The sequence below is a fragment of the Erithacus rubecula genome, assembly GCF_903797595.1.
Source record: "Erithacus rubecula genome assembly, chromosome: 11".
NCBI classification, from domain to species: Eukaryota; Metazoa; Chordata; class Aves; order Passeriformes; family Muscicapidae; genus Erithacus; species Erithacus rubecula.
This window is the reverse complement of record NC_136663.1, coordinates 22,251,650-22,273,501: the sequence shown is the minus strand read 5'-3', so window position 1 is coordinate 22,273,501 and position 21,852 is coordinate 22,251,650. Positions and strand designations below refer to the sequence as shown.

At 45.8% G+C, this 21,852-nt stretch overlaps 1 protein-coding gene across 9 annotated transcripts in view; it reads right to left on the bottom strand.

Moving 5' to 3' along the window:
* YEATS2 (YEATS domain containing 2) overlaps positions 1–20,447 on the bottom strand; it is a 48,280-nt gene extending 27,833 nt beyond the window's left edge. For 4 of the 9 annotated variants that reach the window (XR_013775547.1, XR_013775548.1, XM_079315737.1 and 1 more), the window contains exons 1-12: positions 20,276–20,408; positions 19,029–19,141; positions 15,878–15,975; positions 15,686–15,778; positions 12,386–12,628; positions 10,288–10,403; positions 8,964–9,125; positions 7,198–7,309; positions 5,741–5,785; positions 4,532–4,718; positions 2,620–2,859; positions 590–739 (exon numbers count right to left, since the gene is read on the bottom strand). Coding sequence is in view for 7 of the 9 variants with exons in the window: in XM_079315737.1 (XP_079171863.1) it covers positions 590–739; positions 2,620–2,859; positions 4,532–4,718; positions 5,741–5,785; positions 7,198–7,309; positions 8,964–9,125; positions 10,288–10,403; positions 12,386–12,628; positions 15,686–15,778; positions 15,878–15,975; positions 19,029–19,128 (1,546 nt within the window). In the remaining 2 variants the exon portion in view is untranslated. Of the gene's footprint in view, positions 1–589; positions 740–2,619; positions 2,860–4,531; positions 4,719–5,740; positions 5,786–7,197; positions 7,310–8,963; positions 9,126–10,287; positions 10,404–12,385; positions 12,629–15,685; positions 15,779–15,877; positions 15,976–19,028; positions 19,142–20,006; positions 20,186–20,263 lie in introns of those variants that run through there. The other 5 variants (XM_079315742.1, XM_079315738.1, XM_079315740.1 and 2 more) reach the window with 5 other exon arrangements.
* Positions 20,448–21,852: the final 1,405 nt, after the last annotated feature.

Below are 21,852 nucleotides of genomic sequence, written 5' to 3'. Positions count from 1 at the left end.
CTGTCCCTGTGATCCCAGGCTTTTGTCACCACTGAGGGAATCCAATTAAGAGGAATCCAAACCAGCTGGAATTGGACCAGGTAGGAGCTGACAGCAGTAACAAAATCCATCACAGCTGCTCTCCTGGTAACCAGAGTGTCTGCATTTCAACACATCTGCTGTGCTCCACACTGGGATATAAGACTGATCTGCCAGTCACTGTGACCTGTCCATGCTCTTTGCCACATCTAAGCCAGCACTGTCACCCAACCACCTGTGCACTCTTTCTGTCCAAAGCTGTGCAACACGGCCTATCTACATCACTTTCTCCCCTTCCCTTTTCACCTGAAAAGAACAGGCTCTCTTTGAAGAGGTGTCTGTGAATTCAGGTTGGCTTTACACTGTGCTGTTTCCTAAAGGAAGCAAAGCTCAAACCTGAGCTACCCTGAGCCATGCTCACAGGCCAGCTGTGCAAACCAACCTTCCTCCTCTGCTGAGCACTCTTCCATCACCACGGGCTGAAACACTGCTGTTGTACTGATCATTTTAAAGGGAGCACAAACCTGGAGGGGTGAGACTAAGCACTGCCTTCTGTGGTCACACTACACACCTGTGCTTGTGGCTGCTGCTCCGACCGTCTGTCCAGGCTTGTCCACAATAAGATAGGGGTTATTGAGGACTGAGCCTTGCTTCATGTGCACCGGAGTGGACGTTGGGGTACGAGGTAGCGGAGATGGACTAGGGGTCGATATTGGAGAACCTTAAGAAAAAAAGTCCAATGCTTCTAGCTTGTAAGTGTTGTCAGAATATAAAAACATGGCAATAGCAGTACTTCTGAAAATGGCTTAGGAAAGGAACGGGTTTTGAGGATGTATTTCCCAGCCTGAGTGAGGTCACAGGACTTGGAGGAGGAAAGAGGAGACAGAAGGAAGAAAAGGCACATAAAGCACCGTGGCTCATACCTACCCTGGACATGCTCTGCCTACCAGGACAAGCAGGGCTCATAGGGAATTGAGAAGCCATCTGGTCTACCACCCCTGAATCCTGTGGGATATTAGCTATGCCATTCTCACTGCCAAGACTAGTGCACCCAAGGAGCTGGAGAATGAGAGCTGAGCTCTCCTACCCTTGTGCAGCCCAAGGTACAGGCAAGCAAGAGTGGGAACTGAGGAGTTCCCCTAAAAAGGCTGCATGGAACAGCCTGGAGCAGCAGGAACACCCAAGTCCCTTCACTGCTCTTACTACAGCAGAAACCCTTGAAATCAATCTGTAAAATGGGCAGTTTCTGGGTAACATGGCCAGGAGAGAGAGAAACTAGAGAAGAAAAAGTTGCATGAAGAGGTAAACAAGAAATTCAGAGAAAAGGTCTGATAAGGAAGTGATCAGAGAAGAGACAGCAGCAAACATCAAGCTTCACTTGGCTGTTAATCTTTCTTGGCAGTTATTGACAGTTAGAACATAAATGCTCATCAAATAAAATCCCCATGTCTCATAAACTGCTTTGAAATCTGAAAGACGTAACCCTTCTCAGCAGACAGTAGAAAAATGTTTAGCAGGGAAACATTTAAATAGCAAAGATCAACAAAGAATAGTCCAAGGACTTTAGGAAAGATAGTATGGCTCCTGTAATTCCTGCTTTCTAGGAAGGTTTGGGAAAAGATCAAGGGAAGAGCTTATAAAGAAAGAATAAAGCACTTGCACAGCGTCAAGTCTAAATCAACCTGAGTACAATTTAAGGATGTGAAGGAACAATATTGAAATTTAATTAAAAAAACAAAACAAAAGGATAAAACCAAAACATAACAGATCAAACACACTTTAAGAAAATTATCTGGGAGCAGATCACCAGAAATCACATGTACCGATAGCTGGTGCTTCATCCTCTCTACCCTGAACACCAGAAAATGAAGAACTGCAACAGGTGACCTTGCAGCTTCACAGCATGTGTCATAGTGAGCTATATATTAATACTTTCTGATGTAAAACATCATCCAGTGACTGGCATCACACCCAGGCAGGGAAGGGACAACAAGTGAAATGAGCAAAGCAGCACTTTGGCCATGTTTGGTTCAGAAGCTGTCACATTGCCCACTGCAGCCAGCTGGCAATTTAATCCAACACGAGGTTGACTTTTGGAAGACAAAGACTAAAGCTGCTCCATCTGATGCAATATGGCAAAGCACAAGAGGGTCTGTTTGAGTCTACAAGGTTAAAACTAATTATTTGCCCAATAATCACAAAACAAATTCTTCTTAATCCATCCCAGCTGTATGAAAGCAGAAGGGAGAAGAATGGCTTCTTCCAACAAAAATATTCCACATGGAGGATGTGTTTTTGCATGGGCCTTTCCTTGGGTAGCAGTCCCTTTCAAGACTATCTATTTCATACTCAAAAACACTCAAGAACGGGGCAGGGAGAGAACAGCTCTCATCCTGCTTTTCATCTGCTGTGAACCATTTCACACTTGTACTTTTTTTTCATTGAACATTAAGAAGGGTGCTTAGCTCCTTATTCTAGAGTTTCCTACTGTCTGATGCTCAAAGACTGGCAGAAAATCAAGGGACAGGCACAAAACAAGTCCAACTGGTTCACTCTCTCATTTTCCAGGGGAAGGCACTGGGTAAGTAAACTAACATTCACCTGATACAATCTTGCAACTCATGGTGATAGGCTGGAAGGATTTTCCTGGTGACTCTGCAGGGCTTGGACTCTGACCTTGAGGCACTATTTTACAGCTAGCTGCAATGGGTTGAAAGGCTGAATTTCCATGAGAGCCAAAGGCAACTTTCTGTGTGGCTAACTTGGTGGGAGTCCGTTCTATCGAGGATGGCAGGGAATAAAAGGCGGCATGTCTTTCGGTTTCAGCACTCCCAGAGAATCCTGATCAAAACAGGGAAAAGAACAGAAATACTTCTTAGGCTGGCACAGCTGATTCCTTACTGTGCTTCTCTACACAAGCATAACTCAGGTATGACAAACATGTTCTTGAAGGAAGGAAGGAAGGAAAAGCAACTGGCGGGAAGCGTTGAACGGGGAGAAAGTGAGGGAGGGGATTGCTCCTGCACAGGCCTGCTGGATCTGCTGGACAAGAAGAATAAAATGATGGCATGCACAGCCTGTTCAGCTGTGGCAGGTGGTCAGTCACTTCTTACACATTTTCTTGGAATGCCCTTCCACTGACCCAAAGCTGCTGCTAGTTCCGAGTGTCCTTGGTTAGGGCTCCACAGGACCAAGGCTGGATCTCCTTTGCAGAGAATCTCGCAGTGCACTTTTTGGAGTAAGAGCTCAAGGAGAGCAGAGACTGCCTTTTGAGCTGGGCTATGGAATCCACTTTATTTGGTGTAGGAGATCAATTAACCTGGAGCTGTTGAGAGAAGCCACTGCTTGTCAGTGTAAAAAGGAGGGAGGTTTACTTCCTTCCTGTTGGCTGCAGTACTGCTCACCTAAAGAATCATCCTGTTTGAATAAAAAAACCTTTGTGTTTAAAATTTGGTTGTATTTGGTCTTTCATAGCCACAAGAAAAGACTACATTTAAACAGCAGACATTCTTCTTGCTGAGCCTGAACACCACCAGTGGCACCACAGTGCCTATCAGGAAGCACAACCATGCATGGCACCAGCTTACAGCCACTCCTTGAACACAGAAGTGTGGGAATAAATCAAGAAAAGCATCAGACCATGCAGCATCTGACACTATTTTGAAATACAACGTGGTTGTGTTCAGGTTTCTCACACTGAAAGTGTAACACACACCCTTGTATCTCAGCCCAGTTAAACAAGGTCTGTTGTGCAAGCCTCCACAGTGAGTGTTCCAAAAAACAAAGCTGAATGCCACCAGAGTCATAGTTCCTCCTCCTTCACACAAACTACAAATCCCAGCAGTGCCCAGGGGCCAGCTCTGCCTGTTCCAGGCAATCCAAGTGATGGTAAGGCCTCAGCTGCTGCCCCACTGCAATGAATCCTGAGTTTCCTGATCTCTCAGGGGAAGGGGAGAATGAGACCCTGACGTGCAGAGATGCCATTGTCCCTCAGACAAACACACACAACATTTTCAGTCTCTATTCTCCACAGCAGAGTAATTACAGATACCTAGGGATTTTTGTTCCCTCACAGTCAGCTCATGTTAGGCACTAACATAGATAACTGAACACACCACTAGGCCAATTCCTGAAATGTATAGACAGTCCCCAAAACATTCAGAAACCTAAAAACTCCTCTGAAAGTAGCCTGCCACAGCCAAAACTACAAGTGCTATCCAACCATGTTTTTTTCCAACTGCATCTGCTGTTCCATAGACTCCTGACTATGTTTTAACAAAGCAGAGCCTGCACAACAAACCTCAGATAAAAAACTCCTACAAAACCAAACAAAACTCCAAAAGCAAATGATCTATAACAATTTCTGAATCACATTTCAGAGCACATTAAGGAAAACAGGATCTGGGGTGAGCAACAAGCAGGTAGCACCAACAACCTTTAAGGCATAAGAGGAGATAACCAGCAGAGCCAAAGTTCCAAGAACTTGCATTTCACTGACACCTATTTGCTTTACCTTTGTCCACAGAAGCATCTGGGCTGGAGTCCCTCAACTGTTTAATTGGTGAAGAAGCTTTGACTGGTGCTGGGATACTCAGTGGCAGAGATAAAGATGTAGGAACATCAGAAAGGTAAGACTCTGAAGACTGGGAGAAGAGATAATCCTCGCCAAGGGAATGCCTGTGCAGCTCCACATCCACTACCTTCCAAAAACAGGAGAAAGGACATTAGTATTTGGTAGCTAGGTAAAGATATAAAACCCAAAACAAACTATGTCCTTTAATTTTAATGTCTAAAATTAATATAATACCTCTCTCTTTGTTTCACCCAGCTCTACATAATATTTCCACCTTTTCAGGGACAGCTCCCAAGGTCCATCAGTACTTGAGTCATGACAAAAATCTTGCAATACTGAACCCCCACAGTAAAACAGCACATTTTGGTCCAGGGGAAATCTGAATTCAAACACTGGAAGGATTATGGAGCCCAGCTCTAAGAAACCCACTAAAGAAAGGACTTCATACCCTTGGAGGGACAGGCACAAAACTGAAGCCTGTCTTTTCCAGTAAAACCTTGAGAATCACACCACATGATCTACTCTTCAAAAGTGTTCTTTAATAACAGTAGACATTTCACATTAATGTTTTCTCCACAAACTGAAAAGCTGAAGTAATGTGATTTCACCATAAAAATTTCCATTCACTACAGTACAGCAAGAGGAAAACAACATCAAGAAAACTTTGGAACTTGAGCAAACTATGGGTTATTAATGAATTTATTTATTTCAAGAGTTCATTTTCCATTAAAGTCCTGAATCTTGACAGATACAGAAACTCAGAAGTACTTAATATACTGTAAAATTTCAACAGAGTAGATGGGTGATCCCTTGAACTTAAATTCTTTATGTGTAAGCTCTGCAGTAGATCAGAATGCAAATCAGAACATTTCATACCAAAAGCTTCACAAAGCAATAAAATTTAAAGCTCCAGTACAAGCCAAGTTCTTTATGAAGGAAGAGCTGGAAACAGTCTCCCCTGAACCAGGAAACAACTGTTGTCATGGTTAGTGTCAAGGTGTCATAATCCTTTCATTCAACAAGAGAGCAAAATCTACATCCTAGAAATTGTAAAATCAAATGGGTCTGACTCTGTGACTAGCCCCATGCATCTTTTCTTTTTAAAGATCTTTAAGGGAATCAAACCCATCCCATGACCCCCTGACTCACCGTTTCTGCACCAAGTGTCTGCAGGCCTGTGTAAGTCCTGTCCAGCTGGAAAAGACAATACAATATTAGTCAGGGCAAAGCATTTTATTAGCTAGAATTTACAATACAAATTGTTTGAAAGAGGTTTCAAACTCTGCAAGTTGAGTAGCAGTGCATCCAAAATTTCGAGGTCATAAGGTCAGAAATCTGTGTGCTCTGAGAAGTGCCCTCCCTCACTTCTACAGAAAATTCAGCCATGACCCAAGGCCCACACTGAAGTGGAAAGGAGTAAAAAAGCTGAAGGAAATGAGATTGTTGAGGGAATATTTCCATCTAAGAGGAGTCCTCAAGCAGTATCTTTTTTTATTCCTGATGTCAATATAAGGAAATAATTGAGTTTTCAAATGACCAACACCAAGGCTGGGTTTAGACTATATTTTTTAATTAAGTGCTCACACCAAGCCATCAGCTGGTAAAGAGGCTGGGATAACACCCCAGAGGCACCTGTAAGACACCTGTAGAAGCAGCTGGGTTTGAGAGGTGAAGGATGTGCCAGAGCTCAGGGGAACAAGGGTGCCAGGCACAGAGGAGGGCTCAGCTCACCCTATGCCCTCACAGCAGCCACAGGCTCAGTGTGAGAACAGCAAAGATTTGCTGATTTGAGCTCTGTGTGCCACGGACTGGCACAGTTTTCTTCTGTAGGCTGAGCTTCCTTCACCATCCATCACAGTGTTAATAATTTCTCCCCAGATATATTTTACTCACTCTCTACATTAAATGTCCCTAAGATGCAGGGGAATATTTTCAACCTCCTCTACCATCTATATTTAGATTGCAATGAGGTACCTTATTTAGCATGAAATTTATTAATGCAGGCAGAGTTCAAATAAAATTAACACTGCTCAAAGATGCAGGAGAGTAACCCAGCTCAGGACTTAAGTCCACTAATGCCAGGGACTACTAATTCAAAGGAAAACGAGCTGTGCCCTAGTTTTCCAGGACTGCTGCATACTAGAAACCCTGAGTGCTGCAGGGGTGAATGAGTTGCAAAAGGAAGCTCTCTTCAAAGGGAATAGGGAATCTCGGCCCTCCCTGCCCTCTTCAACAACAAAGATAATCATTAGCTGATGAGTGCCCATGCTGAAGGAACAGAACAGACATGGCAGGCACTCTACTAGCAGAAAGACAGCCCTGAAGCACCCTGTTAGGTTAAAGCCAGTGAAAACAGGATAAAAATCTCAAATTGTAGGGAAAAAGCAGGTGAACACTGCTGCTCTGGGCACACAGCTCCAGCTGCTGCATCAGCTCCATACAGCAAAGGTAAGAGGCTTTCCTGGATCTGTTTTGATTCTCCAGCTCAAATATTCATGTGAAAATAACCACCAAGACACTCATAATACAGAGAGGCAAAAACCTCTTCTAGATTATGCACGAGAGCCCATTTCAATGCCTTTATCTGAAGTATTTTGTTCCAATACCTTCAAATTGTGTATGATATCAATCCTTTTGTTCTGGCTATCCTTGAAGTGTATCTGCACTCTCACTGGGAATTCTCCCCAGCCTCTCCTGGTCAGGTGAAATGGAGGTTCTCTGGAAACAAACAGTGATTACATTTTGATGCAGAAATGGTACAGCTTTCACCTCCCTCCTCTTCAGAAAGCCAAAGACTGTTCTTGTAGCTGACAGCTAAAGCTATCTTCAGGTCTGCTATTCACCATGTGTGTAATCACAGCAATGGAAATTTTATGGCTTTGGACAGCTGAAAACATACTTTTTCCACTTCAAACAAGGGGACGGGGAAGAAAATGGTAAAACACTGTTGGATGAGACATGTGGGAAACAAGTGTGGTGTTTTTAAAAAAGAAAACAAGAAAAGGGCTATGTCAAATGAAAAACACTTGGTTAAAAAAACCCCAAGTCAGTTCACTGCAAGGTGAGCTTCCAATGCAGCATTTTGCAATCACTGCCTGCTGCTCCCTATCTAGTAGCAAAAAGGCACATGCTCCCCATAATACCAATAGAACAGCACAGGGACAAGGAAAAGTTAATCAATCATTCTCCAAGCTGAAAAAGAAGGATCTGTAACATTTACTCTGTGTTTCAGCTTGTTATTGTAAATGCAAACATGATTTAAAAAAATGCAAGAGGTTAAAAGGCAATTTTTAATCCAGAACATTAACGTTCACTACAATGAATGGGACTGTAACACCAGAAATCTATTAAGCAGATGGGATTAAAACAGAACACAACCAGCACTGACAACTGAGAAAGGCACAGAAAGACAGGAATCAAATGTAATTTGGTATGTTATAGAAGAAGTACAACACAGTTTGCTTTTGTCCTGCTCAGGGTTGTCTTCTCAGAAACATTACTGAGCCATACTTATCTCAGATAAGTCTTCCTGGAATTGCCTTTCAGTAGTTTAATTTTGCCAGAGATAAGTTGCCATTCTGTACCTAAGCAGCCCTTCCCACACTCCTCCCTCCAGGAGGCAGCTGAATATCCTGTGGAGAATCATTTCTCTGGGAAGACACCAACTATTTTCAAGGCATCCTCACTCAGTCTTGCCCAAGGAAAAAGGGTGAAAGAGTGACAGGGCACTTCCCTGCAGCAGTCAAGAGAGAACCTATCCCCCACCAGGGTGACAGCTTGGAAAACAGGGATAGAGGTTTGGGAGAGCACAGGGAAACTGCCTTGTTTCTGCAGCACCAGCACCATTACATTGATGGGAAAGTCCTCAATGCCACTGATGTCAGACCATGGAGAAATAGTTTGGAGTGGGATAATCATGCCTGAACACACATGGAGCATTAAAACTATGGGCAAATCAGCTTTTGGAGATTCCTCTTTCTTTTCCACACTGGAATAGGTGGGTGGTAGAAAACACTTTGTTTAGCACCAGAAGCCTAACCTGAGCAGCAGACAGTGTGTGTAACACACACAGGAGAGGCACAACCCACATGAATAGCATGAAATACAACAACTGAATGCTTTTTCTCAGAAGGAAACTGAAAAAACAACCCAGGCCAACAACCTGTTTGGCACATTTGGCATAAAAAACCCTCATTTATTTTTACTACTATTTTGGAGTAAGCCAAGTTAAGCCAGAGGTTAAATACACACATGGAGTATTAAACCAGGAAAAGAAGTTGTTAATTTTCTAAGAATGGTTTGCAAGAAACTTGGCACTGTAAGGCTGGCAAGTACAAAGACTGGAATAGTGACTGGAATAATCCCTTATTACCTCACTTCTACCAGGTCATTAGGTTTGTAACTGGGGTGGAGGAAGAACCAAACTTTCTTGACAAAGTGATTTATGCTGGGTTCTCTCCGAGAGCCTCTGACGTACACCATCCATTTATGGGTTGACTGATCATTTTCTTCTCTCTTGTCAGGGGGAATGTACCTGGCAAAGAAATTAAATAACAAACACAGATAAAAATCCCAAAGAGACAAATACTGCAAAAAGTATTTCGGGAAAGATTATGCAAAAGAATTGGAGATGTTAAAATGCCTGTGGGAACCTTGCCCCCTGAACATTTCTACCTGTTTGTCCTTATTCTTACAGTTCCATCCAGGAACAGATACAGGTCCCATAATCAACTCTTCAGTTTCTAACACATTTCCTCTATTTTAATGCACAGCTGCCATATGACATTCACACATTTAAACATTTGGCTCTTAATTAAGACAACTTAATTTTAACGTTCTACCACAGTCAAATTCCTTATCCCATCCTATTCTGAGCTATGAGGAAGCAAAACCACACCAGAGCACAACATCAACAACTCTGCTACCATAAATACAAAAGAATGCAATTCTCCTTATCATTTTTAAGCAACTTGAGTAAATTCTTACTTCTGGGTCCAGCCCTAGTTAGATCTTCAAGAAGCAATTCTGACTCTTTAAATTCTGTCAGCAAATGTCTGATATATTCTGTGCAAAAGACTGACTTGAGTAGAGCAAGGAAGGAGAGCTAAAATCTGAAACTGTCCAGTGTCCTAAAACTAATGCCTTTCTTTACTAATTTCCTTGAAGATCAAAAGTTATACATATTTACTTGTCTTCTTCTTTTAAATGTAAATAAAAGCTGTAAGAATTTATTTAGACTGTTCTGAACTTGCACAATTTTCCTCATTGTGGTTGGTGGTGATTTGTTCTCTTGGAGTTTTTTTTTTTTCTGTTTAAGAAAACCCCAGATTGTACCCATGGAAAAACTGAATTAGCCAACACACTCAATTAGGACAACTTGCCTCTCCAAATTTTCAGGGGAAAACTTCTGACTTCTATCTGATCAAAAAAGGCTGAAAGACTTCTCTTGAGAGAAAGAGATCTTACAATCTCTGTACACATATAAATTTATAAACAAAATAATTACTAAAACACCTGATCCTTCCACAAAAAAACTCATGCTGAGACCAGAGGAGGGCTGCCTTGGGTACAGTGATTATTCAAGGGTAACAGCTCATATTGTGACAGCCTAGCAATTTCATTTGTCTCCTAATTGTAACTTTCTATTCAATTTAATCCTGAAATAAAAGACCATCCCTCAGGCTCTGGATACTAACTTGGAGACGTTGCCAACCACAATGGTTTTCTTCACATAAAGTCGTGAAGTTTCATCATTTGACAGTCCGGCATTTCGTTGTCCTGGTTTTTGAGAGCTTGAAACACCCGAACTGTCCTGAGGGTAGGGGAAGAAAAAAAAAGGCAAACAAAAACCCAAACATTCCTCTTAAACATCATTTTGTTTGGTGCTAGAAAAGTAAGGCGTTGTTAAAAAACAACAAAAACCTGCATAAATGAAAGACCAACAAGGAATCATCCCTAAAAATACTTAAATTGCTCTCCAGGCACATTTAAGCAACTCAGGCATGTAACAATGCTAACCCTTCCTGGTCAAAACACACTGCATGGCTTAACTGAGCAAACATGGTGTGACATCCCATGGAGCTGAGCCATGACTCCAGCCTGGGTTTCAAAAGCACTCCCCCTGCACTGTCAGAAATAAAACCAGGCATGGCTAGAATGGCATTGTGTGGGTATCAGGAACAAAGATCAATATCCCATGAGTGGGGGCTGAAAATCACTGCCATCCAGGCAAACCCACAGACCCACAGCCAGGCCTTGGCACAATAAACCCCAGCTATTAAGCAGTGGTCAAGACTCCTAGTACAATGATCTGACCACCCACTATGTCAACACAATTATAAGTGTCTTTTGCACAAGACTGAGAAGCTTTTCTACAACCTGTTGGATGAAGTGTCTGGCTGGAGAGTAAGGGACTGCCATCCTGAAGATGAGGAGAGCAGAGCAGCCCAGTGGATGCACTCCACTGAGCCAGAAGGTCAGTGGGAAGCACTGGATTCACTCAGGAACGACTCCCCCTCCTCTGCTAAGTCAGGGATGTCTCAAAGGGGAACAAGGAGTCACAGAAGACTGGGATGGCTCCTGCTCCTCATCACTCCCTCAGCCTCCTCTGCATTTGTCAAAGATGTCCCAATGTGCTATCCCCAAGCAATACAACTGTTCCATCCATCTATGCCACCAGCACAGAAACAAGCTCTATTGGTCTGGTGGTTCACAATACAGGTGGGTCTACACACTGTATGGCTCAGCTGCCTTCTGCTATAGACCCAAGGCAGAGTTCCAGCAAACTGCAGCCCTGCTCTCAAGGGGTCACACTGCTTAATGGAGGCAGAATCACTGCTCTTTCTGCCATGTATTAGAGCAACTTATACAGCTGCAGAATGCAGCCATATTCACTGAGATATAACCAGCCCTGGTGTACTCCTCTGGCGGGCCTGACCACTTAAAGGAACTGAAGAGTTTAACCTCATTTCACATTTCAGCTGCAGACACTGAGTGAGTCTCCCCAGTGATGCTACCTGCAGCCAACAGGTGAAGCATTTGTGTGGCTGCACAGTGAGCCACAAAGGGAGGGACTGGATCTGGGACAAAAATAATCCCCCACAAAAGCATGAGGGAACACACAGAATGTATTTTTACTTGGGTCAGACTGGTTCAGTTAAGCAAATGGTGGTAATGCACAACAGCAAGCTGCACCATCAAGAAAAGAACAATTCTCTCCTGTATGGTCCCAAGCTGTGCACCTAAGCTCTACCAACTCAGGCTGCCAGGGTGAGCTAACCCTCCATTGTTACTGTATGCACTACAGGCTGCTGAGGAGGCCAAACCCCTCCAGTGGATCAACTGTTCTAAGCAATACAGTCCCCATGGGCACCCAGAGCCAGGCAGCAGCACTACTTCCTGAAAACTCTGCTGGGAATGACACACACTGCTCTCCTCTGCAGGCTCTACCCTCCCAACCTGCCTTCCACCCGTACAGCAAAGCCCAAGCTCAGGCTGTGAAGCACCTCCTTCCCCAGAGGCTATGGCTGAAGGTGGCAGGGCTGTGCTGACCCCACCTGAGCCTGCTGAGCTCGCTCTGGGCAGGACTGAGGTAAGAGGAGGTACCCACGCTACAGACACTTCAGTTGGCCTCACAGCAAAGCCAGGCTGAGGGAGTGGGAGCAAGCAGGTGGAGAGGGTAAGAAACACATCTTCAGCAAGGTGGGTGAAAACATGAAGAGCTCCTGGTGCCAGAACTGAGTCCTCAGAGCACACACCTCCAACAACTTGGTCACCACTCGAGTTTTACTTTACCCGGCCAGCATTTCTGCTCTGTCTCTGGTCCAGGCTGTTTGTCAGCCGCTCGTCGGCGTCCAAGTTGCCATTGTCCTTGTCCAGGAGAAAGTCATTGTGCTGAGAGAGAGTGTCACTCTCAGAGTGGTTGGCAGAGGGAGTGTCTGAGCCCTGGTTAGCTGGAGATGAAGATCTCGAGGGAGATTCCAAGAATTTCTTGATTGAAGGGTGATTAAGAATTGTTGTGTCGCACGACCTGGTCCCCTGCAACAAAGAAGTCAGGAAGATCTGGTCACTATTTCTCCAGGAAGATATGGTCACTATTTCCCCAAAAAGATCTGGCCACTATTTCCCCAGGAAGATCTGGTAACCACTTCCCATAGCCCAGATAAAACCAAAGCTGTGCCAGAAGAGAAAAAAATCAATGAATGAAGAAAGAGCAAATATTTAATCAGCTGCCCTGCAGGAAAAACACATGCTGCAGAAGATAAAAGCTTAAAATGGTTTTCAGAAACAGTACCCCAAACTGAATCTGTTCCTTCACATCTTTTGATCTCAGATACCCCCTGGGTTTTGGAAGGGAGGACTGCCCTCAACTACCTAGAATATCCTTTAGAAAATATCCTCTTCCCATACAGCCACCTCCAGTCTCACCACATACAGGTGCCTGGCTCTTGCAGGCAAGCAGGGTAGTAAGTGCATCAGGCTCTTTAGCTCTGATACTCATTGGCAGCCTTGTCAACACCTATGAGGCAAGCTACACCCTGTCTGCTCCCAAAGCTTAACAGGGGATAAGTCATAATGTGCTTAGGCATGCTTGCAAACTTTCCTCAAAATGCACATCTTAGAGCTAATCTTAGATCCTCCTAAACCTGCAAGGGGGAGGACAGAGCAGGCAAGTATTCAAAAATTTTTTTTTATTACTTTCTTTTTCTCTAGCATCTGCTTTTTACCTCAGAAGTAAAATGAAAACTTTCATCAACTCAAAACAAGTGTCCCCTGGCCAGTTCTTGACTCAGGCACCAGACCTCCCTGTCACCTGGGTTTGAGGATGAATCAAGGCAGCAGTAACACCCCTGTGCAGCAGCCCAGCACTGACAGCCTCCCTCAGCTCCTGCAGCCACAGACTCACACCAGACCAGCACTGGCAGCTTTTCCTACAGGCAGCACCAGCTCTAAGAGGCTTCTTCTTCCCTGCCCAAAGTACCCACATCAGACAGGCTGGAACAATTATTCATGGGGCATGTCACAAAGGAAAACAAATCAAGAAACTGACTTGGGGTTTATTTGTTGCTTTGTTTTGTTACTGTTTTTGTTTGGGTTTTTCCCTTTGCAGTTTTATTTTTCATCCACATTAAGTTCCCTGATTCAGAATTCTGCCAACATGATTGAGGGGGAGGCAGATACCAGCAACACTACAGAACAGCAGAACTGTCCTTGAGAAGTGGTAGGCAGAGAGGAGTTATAAACATTGTCCCACCTCTGCCTCTAAAGGACCATTCCAGAAATTCCCTTCAAGTGTCCATTACATGCACAAGCAGAGCAAAAAACTCTCAAACACCAGCTTTGGGAGAGTTAGAGCCATTTATCCAAGGGCAGGAACACACACAACTTGTCCAAAAAAACCCAAAGCCCAAATCAAACTCACACCAAGAACATCTTCCTTTGTTTTACCACTAGTCAAGTAAAATGACCAACACCTTGTCCAATAATTTGTGGGAAAACATAATAAAGCACAATCATGAGGAATCCCAAGCCTCAAAACTCAGCAGCACTGGGTTTGAGAATTGTTTATGAGAACAGGTCAAGAACTTGCAAATCATCTTCCCAGAACTTCTGAATTTAACTATGAAGACTCCTATTCCACCAGAAGCAGAAACAAAACAATCTTTCACTGCCTGGCCAAACAGACACAAGCCAAAATTAAAAACAGACAACAAAGAAAACTGAAATCAGCAACCATTTCACAATAAAGGAAAAACTAATTTAACCTGTATGCAAATCAGGACTTTTAGAAAAAAAAATTCAAAATCTAATCCAAGATAGCTAAACTAGCCATAAACTCATAAAAACACCAGGAAACTAAATAAAGCAAGCAGGCACCAGTAAGTTTTGTGAAGACCTCAAAAACAACCACAAAATCCATTACTTCTGGAAAGTGTGAAAATCACCAGGGGGAAAAGTGAACACCCTGCATGGCAGAACAAGAAGAACAAGGAACAGTACAGCTTCTGCAGACACATGATGACAATGGATAAAGGCATTCAGAAAGATTAGAACTTAGGTCACATTCTTCAGCTGCCTACACAAAAACCAAAGGGGGCAGAGAGATCTCCAAGCCTCCCAAGGCTGCCACAGCCTTTTCCAACTCCAGCTGCTCAACTCAAACTCACAGGAAGAAAAACAAGCTGAACCTTTTTTTTCTTACGTCCCTCCAACTCCTCTGATAAGCACAGAAAGAAAACCAGGAGTAGCATTGAGAGCAAGCACTTGGAAGAGAAATTCTTATGGGACTAGAGTGAAACCCATGTTTGCAGCACCCATCTACAGCCTCCAAAAATGACTGGAAATCAGATCAACTTGAATTGCAAAGATGGTAATAAAATGTCTACATTGGTAATGAACTACATGTAATCTGGGAGTCATGAATATCTGCAATTAGTAGTCATTAAGGACAGAGTGTTCACAACTGGGGTTTAACTAATAGGGTTTGAGGTTTTTTTAAACTTGTGAGTTTTTAATCATGCTGTGGTATGTCCTTGATTTATCTCCTGCTTTACTGCTGCCATCAGTCTGTTCACCAACCCATTAACAGACTGATTGCCAGGGCAAAGAGAAGATGGTTTCACAGCACTGCCCAAGACTCAAAAAATCTTGAAATCTTTATTATTTTTCTTTATTTCCTAAAACTTTCCCAAAGACATCTGTTGCCACTCTCCTATGAAATGGGAAAACATTCCACACTTTTCAAGGCTTTGCAAAGACAACTAGTGCAGTGTCTGAGAAATAAGGTGCTCTCATTGAAAAACTGATGATGAAAAAAAATGCAGAGTATTTCAGAAATCAGAACCAGGGGCTGCTGCACAACTTTGCAACTGCTCCTTGAAGAGTACCTTTGCTGAGTACTCCTTTGCTGAGTACCTGAGGCTCAGCAGATGATGAAAAGGTCTCCTCTCCCACTGCCACCCCATCTGCACTTTGTATTCCACTGTTTCATTAAATCACATTTTAACACCAAACATCAGCTGAACAGCCACTGGACTCCAGACCTTCCTTTGCAAAGACTCCCTGAAGTCTTGTTATTCCCAAAGTAGTTTTTACCTCTCCAGCTTTGAGGAGACCAGCAGAGGCATAATAATTAGCCACAATGCAGGCACGCAGCTTGTCCATCATCCTCCTGGCTTCAATCAGGCGCTGCAGAAAGGAAACACAGAGTGAGGGTAAGCACTGCAGCAATCCCTGACACCCCAAACACCAAGACCTTAGGTATTTATAAGAACAAAACTTTTATACCTGATCTATAACTTCAATTTCATGTTCTTTACTCTTCATTTCGACAGCAAACTGTTCTTTTATAATGGTCTCAATCTTCTGCACAGTAACATCTCGAGCTGTACAAGGCCACACATGGAAAATAAAGAAGGAGGAAGTATTTACATTTCTGTTTTGGAGGCCCCATTCGAAACCAAAAAGATCAGAAATCACTACAGAGCAAGAAGTGAAGGGATAATAAGTACAGCACACACATACACACATAAAGAGATGGATCATTTTCCTCAAAAAAAAAAGTATGTCTTAACAAAAACCACATGTATCTTTAAAAGCCAGCTTATGTGGAGAGCTACTTTTCCCTTTTTAGGTCTGAGATGACAAATAAGAGAAAAGGGGAAGAACAGGGCCAGTTTGTTTATTTCTGCCTCAGAAAAGCTGTAAACAGTAAAAGGAAAACTCCACGGTGCTGGCCCAGCACAGCCACTGCTGCGATTGCGCTGGAACACCACGGACATTCTCCTGCTCTCCTTGGCCAGAGCCACATCCAGGAAATTTACACCACCTCATGCAGCAAGAATAAAGCAAACTCATATTTATACAGCCCTGGCAAGAAGTGCAGCCTGCTCTGGAGTGCCTACAAGCTGTTTATTACTCACAAAGGAAACTACATTACCAAAAGCTGATCCACCTCTTACAAAATTCGCTTCCAGCACAGCAGTCAAAAAAATTTAGCCCTTCAGCAGGAGTTTACTGACCTTGGTGGAAAGTATGTAGTTTAGGACTTCAAACTGTGCAAATACCTTACAGCAAATTAATGGCTAAGAATGGAATTGGTATGTTATTATATTTTTCTAGGACATATATAAACATAAGAACTATTCTTTTTGGTCTACAGCTACTGTAGATTTTAATATCACCCTTCATTTAAATCACCTTCATTACATCAAGGGGTTTCAAACAACTTATGGTTTTAGCAAATTCTAAGTCAGAATCTGGCAAAGCAGAAATTGCACTTCTAGAAGAAAGCCTGGAAAAGGTGCTCTAACCTGTGTCAGTAGTAGAGTGACCCCACTATCAAGCAGATCAGCAGAAGAGTCTGGTTTTGCCTAAAAAAATCTCACATTGTTTCTACATGAAAGAGGAGACAACAGCACCAAGACTTTGGCTCAAGCTTCAGATGAAGTGTTTGTCTTCCTAAAAAATATATATCTGTTTGAAGAGGTCTCGAATATCACCACAGAAAAGGGAAAGAAAAGCAAGTCAAAGCTTTGCTGGCATCTTGAGGACAGCACAGATAATTTTACTGTCTGATCAGGCAGCTACAACAGGAGTGAGGCAACTGATGCCTCTATATGCAACAGGGATATCCTAAATAATTTTCTTTCTTTCCACATACATATATACACCCAAACACATATATGTAAATATATGAATGCTTCTGTATATATATATTACACATATTTTAGAACCAGAAATAGTTCAAGCCTGCATTAAAACTCAATTGTGGTTGAATCTGTATGAGTAAGCCAAAATTTAAAACCAGAAGGATATAATTTACCTCCAGCCATGAACACTATGATGAAGAAATTCTCATGTAAGGCTATAGACTTAAAATAAACCTGAACAGATGAAGGCATGAGAGGTATGGTTCAGAGAGGGACAACTGCATCTCTTTACAAGGCTGATGCCATGCCATGGCAGCATCAGGATGATTTAAGCACTTTAGGATTTGTGGTTATATTACAGAGGCTTTTAAGAACACTTTATATTCATTTTTCCCAGCTTAGTGTCAACCACAGTCTCTCATTAAGATCATGTTAGTGAAACTTGTGTACTTAAGGGATTCTAGTATTGAAAGCTGGAGATTTTCCATTAAAAGAAGCAAATTTGGAGGAATCTTCTGAAAGCAAAGTTCACTTTGGCAAGGACAGTTTTCCAAGGCCCTGAGACTGCCTGCTCATCACCAAGACCTTCAGAAAAGTTGCTTCAGAAGCAGATAAAAAACCTGCCAGAAGAGAGGGTGGTGACTTCTGGAAGCCAGGCAGGGTAGGCAGCTGGGAGTGGTGACATGGCCAGCTCCAGCACAGCTGCACCAGGCCTCCACTGGCAGGGCCCCTGCCTCACGTGGACCTGCCCAGCAACACATTCAACTCAGAGTTCAGTCTCCTCAGACTTGTCCAGCTGTGCAGCATTCCCCAAAACATCCCCCACAAAGCCATCCTCTGTCCCTCTCCAACTGGCAGCTCCGGCTCTATTCCTGGATCCTTTTCAGAATCCACAGCCAGCCTCAGTTTTCTCACCTCCCTGTTTGTCAGCTCTTCCCATCACGATCCTCTCTCACTAGCTGTGCTATGCCAAAATTCACTAGCCTACTCCCTGTCCCCGGGGCAAGCAGCTCTACTCTCATTTGCCCAGAGACTGCAACCTGTCCCAGGCACTCTGCCAACAGGCTGGTTCCCAAAGCAAGCACAGCCAAGCCTGCCAAATGCAAACCTACTCATCCAGCCACTTGCTCCACTACACTTCTTTATCCACCTTTGCTTCTTCAGTTGTGCTCCTCTTCCTCCTCTCCTGCATGTTTCAAAGCCCCTTCCTTCTGCCTAAATTATCCTTTCTACACTTCATCAAAGCTCCTTCCTGCTTCATCTGCCAGCTCTTGCAAACATTTGTCACCTTCCAACAGCCAGTGCATGTACTGCAGGGTTGTGCATTTCTTTCACCCTGCAGGGTCTTGGATTTTTTTCTCCTCCCCATGGTGTACTGTGACCTCTATCCCCCAAATGTAAACAATCTGCCAATCTCTCCCAAGCAGACTTCAGCCTCAGAACAAATGCACAGGCTGACAAGCATAACTGACAAGCATAATTCAGCAGGGGAAGGTGGACTGTAAATACTTTAGGAAGCAACAGAAACCAAAGTGGTGGTGCTGTGGACAACTTGTGTTCCATCTCCTACCTTGCACCAAAGGCTGCATCCTCATGCCCTACTTATGGTCCAGATAGCAGGGAGGGGTAAGTCCACAAAGATACATCTTCCTTTGGCTACACAGAGGTATCACTACCTGCCTTACTCAACATTTGTCTTTCACTCCTTAACTTCTACCCCAGCTTTTTGCTGACTAGTTTACAGACAGCATGCACACCCACAGAATTTCCAATTCCACAGCTCCTACCTGACTGTTCAGCTGCTTTGTGCCGCTTGTTGGGATGTGTGATGGTGATCTCCTCATAGTCAGGGTCCTTCTCTGCGATCACTCTCTTGATCCCAGACATGATCTCTACTCCACTGAGAGGAAAAATAAAAGCATTAACGTTTCCCACAGTGACTTTCTGGCCAGGCTTCAACCTCTCACCATGGGGTAGCCTGTGGTGCACCTCCCACAAAATCAGGGGCACCTCTCTAGCGGGAGGCAGTGATCATGGCACAGGTTCAGAGCCGGGAGCTGGTTCTGTTCTGATAGTCCAGGAGCTTCAAATGCCTCCTGACGCCTGTGGCTGAGCAGAGCCCGTGTCCCGGGAGCGACGCTCGGGAACCACCCGGGGTGAGTGGGTGGCCCCCGGAGAGCGGGGCTCTCCCCACACAGGCACCGCCAAGCCGGTGACCCCCGGAGAGCGGGGCTCTCTCTCCACACACGGCACCGTCAGGCCGGTGACCCCCGGAGAGCCGGGCTCTCTCTCCACACACGGCACCGCCAAGCCGGTGGCCCCCGGAGAGCCGGGCTCTCTCTCCACACACGGCACCGTCAGGCCGGTGGCCCCCGGAGAGCGGGGCTCTCTCTCCACACACAGCACCGCCAAGCCGGTGGCCCCCGGAGAGCCGGGCTCTCTCTCCACACACAGGCACCGTCAGGCCGGTGGCCCCCGGAGAGCGGGGCTCTCTCTCCACACACAGCACCGCCAAGCCGGTGGCCCCCGGAGAGCCGGGCTCTCTCTCCACACACAGGCACCGTCAGGCCGGTGGCCCCCGGAGAGAGGGGCTCTCTCTCCACACACGGCACCGTCAGGCCGGTGGCCCCCGGAGAGCGGGGCTCTCTCCACACACGGCACCGCCGCCGTGTTAGGGGGGACGCTGCGCACCCAGGTGCGTGGGGCCGACGGACGGGCCGAGTGTCCCGGCACCAGCCCGGGGCTCCCGCTGCGGGGTCACACACCGGCCATGCCTCGGCCAGCACCGCTCAGCCCGAGCCGCGACCCTGCCGTGAGGGGGCAGCGAGTCCCCCTGAGGGAGGAGCACCCCGAGGCGGCGCGGAGGTGGCGGGGGGCGGTGGCGGGGTGCCGGTGTCGGTGCCGCCCCGGGCGCGGAGGGCGGAGCGCTGCCCGCGGCCGGTCCCACGTGCGGCGGCGCCGCTCCCCTCCCCCGCCGCGCACACAAAGCCGCCGCCGCGCTCCTTCCCCGCGCTCCGCCCACCCCGCCGCTCACCGCGCTCCGCCGCCCGGCTCGGCCCGGTCCGGCCCCGCCCCGCCGCCCGCACCGGCCGCCCCCGCTCGCCGCGCCGCCCGGGGCGCTCAGCGCCGGCCCCCCGCCGGGCCGTCCCGCCGCCGCCGCCGCCGCCATGAGCGCAGGGCCGAGCGCCGCCCGTCACGGCCGGGGCGGGCCCGCGCAGGCGGGCAGCGCGCGCGGGGCGGGGCGGGGCGGGCAGGTGCCGCCTCACGGCCGGGGCCGCACAGCCGGGAGGAGCTCGGGCTCGGGCGGGGGCTCGGGCTCCCTCAGGGCGGAGCGGGACCGAGTGTCCCTGGAGCCCCAGAGCCCCAGGCCCGCCTGCCCACAGCCTGTGCAGCGGAGTAAACCGAGTGTGGCAACGCCGTCGGGTTCCTGTACGTAGATACGAATGCAGTGATTTGCTGCTTGGAACAACCGTGTTTTAACGTGTAAAAATATCTGAGGAAGACTTTTTAATATGGAAGGTATTTCGAGGTGCTGCAGTGTGTCCAGAGAATGGCAGTAAATTTTGGGAAGGGGCTGGAGCACAAGTCCTGTGAGAACAGCTGAGGGAGATGGGGGTGTTTAGCCTGGATGGAGAAAAGGAGGCTCAGGGAAACCTTATCGCTCTCTACGAGACTGTAGGGAGGTGGGGGTCGAGCTCTGCTCCCAGGGAAAAAGGGACCGGATGAGAGGAGATAAGCTTATCTGCGCCAGGGGACGGTCAGGTTGGACATTAGGAAGGAATTCCTCACAGAAAGGGTGATTAGACATTGTAATGGGCTGCCCCTAGAGCTGGTGGAGTCACCTTCCCTGGAGGTATTTAAGGAAGAAGTGAATGCGGCTCTTATTGCTGTGATCTAGTTGTCAAGGTGATGTTTAGTCATAGGTTGGACTCGATCTCTGAGGTCTTTTCAGCCTGATGTGTTCTGTGATTAGCACAAGAAAAGGACTCCAAGAGAGGAGACCTGGGCTGATGTCGGTGCAGGATAGCAGGAGCTCACAGGATGGCCTACCCTTAGATATGCTTCAAAAAACCCTTATGCCATACTTAGTGCTTATCATACTTCATATTGTCAAATCAGAGCTAAAGCAGTGCAGTCAGTGAGTGCTGTGGTTTGTGTTTGGTTCTGTGCAGTGCCTGTCAGGTGCAGCTAATGGCATCAAAGCTATGGTCTGTGGCAGTCTCATGCTTCATGCACAAATTGACATCCTGTTCACTCATGGATATGCAACTTACTTACGAGGCCACTGATTAGCAAGTCTGTGCTGAATGTTCAAAGCTTAGCCCTCAAAGTCCTCTTTTCTTCCTATTTCAGCATCACTACTATCCTTTCTGATACTAGTAGTCTTTCTTTCTGCCAAGCAACAGATGTGAAGTATGGCAGATGGATGGAGACTATTCTTAAACTCAAATTCATGTCCTGCTCACCAGGAATGGCTGTAATGTAGTCCAGTTTTATTTTCTTCCTTGTTTCTGCTTAATGGAAAGAGAAATAAGCTGTTGTTAGAATGCTGCCACCAGCTGACTGTGTTTAAGACTTGAAATATCTTAAGGTGGACTTTCAGCTCTCAAA